A 7778-nucleotide genomic window follows, 5' to 3' on the forward strand; every position below is an offset into this window, starting at 1 on the left:
GGCTGTTCATCGCTCTCGCAGTCTCGCTTGAGATCCGATTCCAAACTACAGCCAACCGATACGTCTACGAGAGCTGCATACATAGTATATAAATACATACAAATTTGATGAAGCACTTGAAGGATTTAATTTGGGGCGAAAATTTGACAAATAAAGCTATCTGAAGACTAGAGATCGATGAAGGTTTTGCATAACTTAGCACTGAACTGAACTCAAAAATATATATAGGCGAACTGAAGAATAACATACTATATCAGACCCGTCGACTACCTGCATATGATGTACAGACACGCCGGCCGTACTACTGGCCCTGGACATCTACAAGAATACCAAATGGCAAAAATCCCCCGAAGGAGAAGCTCTAGCTAGCTAAACACACAAATGTCCGGCTCAAAAAAGAAAAGAAAAAAACATCTGCCACCGCGGCTAGTTCATTTCTGCTGGGGGGACGACGACGACGACAGTATGTCCTGCATGTACTTGTCCGTCCGGTCGAGCTCCTCCAGCATGGCGGCCACCTTCCGGTCGGCCTCCGTCACCGTCTCGCTGAGGTGCTCGCTCAGCAGCCTCGCGTACCCCATCTCCTCCTTCACCTTCATCCACTCCTTGCGCACCTTGGTCAGGTTCTTCTCCAGGTTGCGCTGCTCCTTGTCCTGGCTCCGGCACCCGTGCGACCGCCCGCGGCTGCTCGACGCGCCATGGCCGGGGTCGTAGAAGCCGAAGGGGGACGACGATGCCGACGGCTGGGAGAAGCTCAGCATCCCGTTGCGAGTCCACCGCTGCATGATGCCTGATCTGCCTGGTGGTCTCAACGGAGCCCGATGGTTGTCCTGGTGCTACCTGCATTTGGTAACATCAGATGTTAACAAGAACTGCTAGCTGTTTCATGTGGAGCTAGCAGGATTTTTGACAGTGCAGACTTCGAATCATGTAGAAGAAAAATATACGGATGAGGATCAATCCAATCCTTCTGCTAAATGCTTGGGGTCTGGAAATTTCATGTCCAGAGGATCATGGATTTATTGTTTCAGGAAAAATCTGACAGCCTGTTGAGATGACTAGGACTACACATTCTGGCTTTATGCTGTCAGTAGAAATACTTCTGATAATGGGCATTAGTTTTTTCTATTCCTCAAATTCGACAGCAAGATGATGATCGGTTCTTTCAAAGGAGAAAATGTCAGATAAATCAACATTCGGCAGTGAGGCAGGAGATCAGATTTACTGAACTATATCTTGTCACGAATCGCAACACTGTGTAAATGTTTGTGATTTGAAAAAGAAGAAACAAAATTGCAAACAGCCCAAAATATATATGTGCAGTTTATGCAGGTTATTGACGCAGTAAACACTTGCAATATGAAAAATGTCAAGAAGAAAAAGAAAACTTGAACAGCTCAAAGTATATGCTGCTTACCTTATAAACTCACCCAAGGTATGCGACTCTGACGCTAGCTCTCTTCTCTTGGTCTGATAGGCTTTTGCGCGCTCTGGGATGGGTATGTGGTGAAGAACACAACTAGGGGCTCAACTATTTATAACCACAAGTTCACAACACTTGGTGCAAACCTCCTACCTAATCTGTCTGGACTGTCTAGCATTTGCCAATGAGGTGAGAAACTTTTCCTGGTCAAGGATGGACTAATTAGTGCCACTGGGTTAAAAGAGGGGTGACCAAGTTAGATGTATCCAGCTCATGTGATGGCACTCTTAGTACTAAATTAATCCGAGGCGCGTGGCTGACACGGTAAGGCTTGGATAGTCTGATGCGTAGCAGGAATCTTAGGCGCTAAATTACTCGTGAGGCATGTGGCGAGTACGATGACGCGCTCTAAAAATGCAGACGATGTAGGTACGAGCACAAGGAAGGCCAAGGGAATCAGATAGCCTGAATTGAAATCCTTACTTAATTTGTGCTGTTGTTGGGACCGGCCTTATTTAAACTGAATTAGGAGGGGAGTGACTAAAGTAAAATTACACCACATAAAGTAGAGTTCTTGATTACCATCTATGAACAGTAAGTTAGTAAGGCTATTGTATCCCAGTAAACAAAGAGTGCAGTATTTTGTAGTCCTTCCCTTCTATTCAATAAGTGGGGTCTGAGGGTGCGTTATTACATCTGCAGAATTTTGTTGTGTTTGCAGTTATTTTGCTTCAATGTATTTTCTCCTTTTTGTTCTAAGTGGTGATGTTTCATTTCTTATCAGATAAGAACATGCTGATACTTTCACTCTACACCATTTGGGAGACAGCAATGTGCCCATATCAGTTCTTCAGAAACTCTGGTATCAGTTCCCTGTACTGTGCCATTGATGTTAGAACCACAGTGCTAGCTACAGTAGCATTAATCAAGTAATCAGTTATGTGCTCTAACGCCTATTTTTCTTGCACAAAGCATCGTTGGATTTGAAGAGACAACGTACTGACTGACTGAAGTTCCGAACTTCAACCGTGCTATGCTAGTATGGTGCTAGTCTCTGAAGACGTAGACTGAATCAGAACCAGAATCAGAAAAGCGCCACGAGAAAATGCAGTTAAGTTGGCATATCAGATGAATACATACTGATTTTCTGGTATTCATTAGCACATATGCATTGGTAGCATCAGGGTGACAGTAGTTCGGGAAAATCTGACGCTCGTTTCAGGCCCATAATTTTTTGGAACTAGCTACTTGCCATTTTGTCAGTGCGTTGGAGCTCTTCATGCATCACATTGCATAGACGAACCCCTTTTCTTCTAATCAGTCTTGTTTACAGATTCGTTTGGATGTTGGCCGCATGCACAACCCTTTGCATATAAGAATGTAAGATTGGACCGCTGGTGCTTGCTGAAGCGTTATCTCGCACGGCAGTGGATGCTCGAATGAATGCTGCCTGCTTGTACTTCTCCTTTTTCGAACTCGCCAAAGCTTCGCTCACACCTCTCAACCTGAACTGGGGGATTGGATTATCATCATGCGGTGCGATGAATAAAAATCTTGGCCCGACCGATCTGAGAGCCATACGGGGAAGAAGACATCCAAGGTTATGCTCCAATAAGCAGAAGCTGACCAAAATCCAAGGCTAAAAACCTCTCGCAATCACCTAACTCGTTCCAGAACGGGGCTTATAATAGTCATCGATCTGAGGTAAACTTTCACAGGTCACGCACGGCGATCGAGTGGCTGACCGGAGTGGAGAAGGTCGCGTGAAGCGTGTCCAGGTTCGGCGTCCCCTTGCCACCATGGGGATAAACTTAATCGCCGGGCGCGTGGCCGCCATGCCGAGACCCAGTTTTCTGCTCGGCCCAGGACGAATCTTGCGCGCAGGCCGGGACTAAACTACCCAGGGGCGTGTGGCGACCACGGGAACGGCGCGAATCAGATCCCCCGCCAACGAGCCGGGGTCGCCGGCAACGGCGTGGGCGCGGCTCATGCCGGGGGCCCGGGGCCCTGGCGCCTGGCGGGGAGGTTCAGCCAGTGAAAGGTTGCGGTGGCCACGGGAATTCATCAGGAATCAAGGGGAGGGGCGTCAGGGTAACAGGGGTATATGGAAAACTGTAGCCGTCAATCCGTCATGGCCGCAAAAACGAGACAGCTACGGCACTCGGATTTTCCCAGGCCTAGTACTGCGACTTTCTGAAACTGAATGTTCAGTTTTGCTTCTGAAATGGTGCGCCAGCGATAAATCATCAATGCAAACCGTTCGGTTTTGGCTATGATTAGAATATCAGTCCTAGTAAAACTGTAAAAGAACGATCAGATGTTATACATGTAGTATTTGCTCACATGCAACCATTGAGGTGCCATTTCCAAATGAAAACTTAGTGTTTAAGGCTCATGAGCTACTGAGATTGACTTGAGCCGGCTGATACCTAGGTTATATTTGGGTAGTACATAAAAAGTGGGGCTGCCAACCTAGCACGGGGTGTTTTGGCCATATAGTTCCGAATTTATAAGCATGCGTGCAATTCCTTGTAAAAAGGAATCCAGATATTTTTGAGGTTTTTAGCACCTGAATCGATGTGTTGAAAAATTCAAGTTTTTGAGAGGAGTTTAATAGTTTTAGTCACACCATGCCTGCTTATTTTAAAAAACATTAACAGCACTCAAATTTTGTTTCCATCTCCTTCATACACGCTACTTGGGAAGAAGAAAGAAGGAAAGGTGCCAGAGGGGGAAAAAAAAGGCAAGAAAAGAAGCCCGGTCATCAAATGGCAAAACCATAAAGGTTCTCCCTTTTTGTTTTCTTAGCAAACTTTCATTCCCTTGATTCTTGAAGTTACCAGGAAAGTGCTAGAAGGATAATAATGTCAGTAAGCACTTTAAGTAAAGATTATGCGGGTACGGCGAGGCCCAACTTTACCGGATTGTCCACTACAAGTTCATGATTCATATTCTCTTACATTCTTTTTTGGTTTGTTATTCCAAACCGGCCTACTTATTGTTCAGCGTCCAGCCGCCGTCAGGATAGGTGCTGAAGCATGATAAACTGAGAGGTGCGTGACAACTCATCTTGATCCATCTTTAGCTAGAATGTGGGAGCAGAGGTCTTGCGTCATTTCCGAGAAAGGATTACTTGTATGATTGTATCTGGCTATGTAAAGAAACAGTAGCTAAAAGTCTCTGCTGATCAATCTGAACATAAACTAGCACAATCAAAAAAGCAGAAGCAAAGCAAGGTATCGATAGTTTTGGAGAGCTCCTACTGGGGTTTCTGTTTGTGATCTGTGTTGAACAAATCAGCTAGTCCATTTTGTAAAATGCACGCCAAACTGAAGTCGCGCACACTTGATTATTTCACAGACCACGGTATTGCGCGTATATTCACAGCCTATGAACCTTTTCAAGATTTCAAGACGAATTAACTTAAACACAAACAACTGGCAAGCGAGGACGAGCAGAATTAATATAATACAGTAGATATTTTGTCATCAGATACCATATATTAGCCCTGACATTACATTACAGTCAGGTAGATCCACCACACACATACACACCCATGGAGTATTACTTATTCCCCTTTCCCCGTCCAGGCGACTGCTAGTTTGCTACACTCGATCAAAGACATGCAGGGTTTTTTTCATCACATCCCGATCGATGTCAAGAGCTTAGGCCCCTGGCTCTCATTATTCGATTCCCCCATTAGCCCCAGCCGCCAGCCATCACACCGACGAGACGTCAATGTGGAACACCACCCCGAACAGCCGGAGCACGCCGTAGGTGACGAGCATGGCGAACCAGCCGCCCAGCAGCACCCTCAGCACGGACCTCCGCATGCTCGAGCCACCCAGGTACGCGCCCGCCGCGCCGAACCCGGCCAGGCCGACGCCGCTGGCGGCGGACACCGCGATGAGCCTGGCCCACAGCGACGGCACGAACACCCCGGACAGCAGCGGCAGGATGGCGCCGAACGCGAACGCCAGCGCGGACGCGAGCGCGGCCTGCGTCGGGCTCGGCAGGGCGTCCCTGGCGCCCTCGTCGCCGTCGGTGCCGTCGCGCTTCAGCTGCGAGACCTCGATGTCATACTGCGCGTACACGGACACGAACTCGCCGATGGCCATGCTGCAGGCGCCGGCCACGAGCCCGGCCATGCCGGAGACGAGCATGGCCTTGCGCGACCTGTTGACGGCGCCGACGCCGATCATGAGGGAGGCCACGGAGACGAGGCCATCGTTGGCGCCCAGGACGGCCGCGCGGAGCCACTGCGCGCGCGCCATGTAGTCGACGCCGCCGTCCCCGCCGTCGCCCGGATCGGCTGCGACCGCGGCCGCGGCCGCGTTCGTCGTCGGCTCACCACCCGCCTCGACGTCGAGGATGACGACCGCCGCCGGCGGAAGCACGGCACCTCCCGCCTTCTTGCCGTCGGGAGAGCCACCGGCCGCAGCAGCCTCCGCCGCCGCCGCAGCGGTGGCGTGGACGTGGGAGCTGAGGTGAGGGTCCATGGAATGGAACGGATCGAAGCCGCAGGCGAGCGGAGGCGGCCGAGGAGGAGTGGGCAGAAGACTGCTGTGGACAGATCGATGGAGATGGGGATCGGAGCGTGGCTGCCACACGCCCCGGGGCGGGGTATTTATAGCGGAATCCGCTAGGGTTCTCAGGAATGGAGGGCCGGGATCGCGCCGCCTGTGGCGAGCACGCGCCCCCATGCTGAGGTGTGCCGTGTACGTGAGCCGCCGCCGCGGATCCCGCGCGCACGGCGGCACACCACATCCGTTGCAGCCGCTGCCGCCGACGACATCCCCCCAAGGCTATGACGCGGCACGCATCCCACTGCTGGCCTCGCTAGTTTGTTTGACTAATTCACGTAATCTCTTTAGGTATATGTACTACAAGTGCATTGCCTGCCGGCCAATATATAATATACGTATATACATGTACGTATCTAAATACGCATATCTACTTGCTTCGAAAAAAAATATGCATACCTACCTTTTTAAAAAATGCATATCTAAAGAATATCCGAAAACGAATGATAATTCACCCACGAGATCGATGGCCTAACTGTTAGCACTGGTCTTATGGTCCAGTCGGAGCGCATTACCGCCCGGGTCACCACTAACCTCGTGGGGTTAGCATTGATCTAATAGTTAACTGATCTAGTGGTGGTACAAATCCACGTCGAGCACAGCGCGGCTGTCTTGCACTTTATTAGCTAGGCCGTTCGGGCATGGCAATGGTCGAGAACTGTAGCGATTTCTGCATCTTTTACTCGGGAAAAACTTCAGTCGAGCGCCGAGTGGGGGACACAGAAATGCTCGAGCTGTTCGTGTCTTGTATAAAAAAACTGCGGAATGTTCGTGGCGCGGCCACTGGCGTCAGGAAAAAGGTCAGATGGGCGCGTGGCCACCACGGGTAGTGCGTCCGATCCCTCGTGGAGTAGACACCGGGCTATCGCCATCATCAGCAAAGTGCGCGAGGAATTATGCGACGCATTAGGCTTCAGGGGGCCTGATGGCATTCGACACATACGGCTCGTGAACTTGGACGGTATATAGTTCGAGGACATCGTCGTAAGGACAAGAGCAATTTTAATTAGTAAATTACTTAAAGCGTATGCCATCCAGCCCGCACTGATTAGGAATTTTGGGAAGTGTTGCATGCTCGGTCGATCCACACCGTTGGATGCGTGCGGCCGGGTAATCTTTTGCGTGCGACCATTTGAGTGCGAGTCGCAAAATAGGCGGCCGTTTTTAAGGTAACGGACAAGTCTTGCGAGATTGGATTTTTTTTTTCAGTTATAGTTACTTGCTAGTCATGGTGTTGCTTACGATGAACACTTTGCGTACAACTATTTGAGGGAGAGCCACGATCCGGGTGGCGGTTTTAAAGATGGGCGGATATTGCAGGATTAGGCTAGCTGTTTCAGTTTTGTTACGGTGATGCTTCCATCACAATACAACTGATTAACTTGCACAATCTAATTCAAAAAAAATATCACCAGACAACAAAAATTTTGGCAAATTACTCTATAAGAAAATAATTTTGGCAAAATTGTTTGGTTTGAGCCTATAAACATCTGACCTATCCAGATAACGAATGTCATCCCGGGCGCCATAGCTGATAGGAATTGTTCGGAGGATGCAAGCAACAATACATTATTATGTGCATGCCGAAATACCAATGTATGCGTACAAGGAAATACTTTACGTGCAACCATTTGCGCGTGAGCCGCAACCAAGGCGACAGTTTTATTAGACTGCCATCCAGTAAGGCAAAGTGCAGGCCTCGCTTTTCAGTTTCATTTGCCAAGCCATGGTGGTGCTTCCTTTGCAGCTAGTGCTAGTTGCCATCGGGCGCG

General features: G+C 49.3%; 2 protein-coding genes across 2 annotated transcripts; both read right to left on the minus strand.

Moving 5' to 3' along the window:
* Positions 1 to 233: 233 nt before the first annotated feature.
* LOC112901501 lies at positions 234 to 1511 on the minus strand. Its single transcript, XM_025970431.1, has 2 exons — positions 1418 to 1511; positions 234 to 840 (listed from the first exon to the last, which is right to left on the minus strand). Exon 2 carries the CDS (start codon positions 783 to 785, stop codon positions 432 to 434), a length of 354 nt encoding a protein of 117 aa, XP_025826216.1. The 5' UTR covers positions 786 to 840; positions 1418 to 1511; the 3' UTR covers positions 234 to 431.
* A 3392-nt stretch (positions 1512 to 4903) lies between these two features.
* Positions 4904 to 6005, minus strand: LOC112899742 (vacuolar iron transporter homolog 2-like). The gene has a single exon (XM_025968338.1). It carries the CDS (start codon positions 5920 to 5922, stop codon positions 5143 to 5145), a length of 780 nt encoding a protein of 259 aa, XP_025824123.1. The 5' UTR covers positions 5923 to 6005; the 3' UTR covers positions 4904 to 5142.
* Between the last annotated feature and the right edge of the window lie 1773 nt (positions 6006 to 7778).

The sequence above is a fragment of the Panicum hallii genome, chromosome 7 (assembly GCF_002211085.1).
Source record: "Panicum hallii strain FIL2 chromosome 7, PHallii_v3.1, whole genome shotgun sequence".
Taxonomy (NCBI): Eukaryota; Viridiplantae; Streptophyta; class Magnoliopsida; order Poales; family Poaceae; genus Panicum; species Panicum hallii.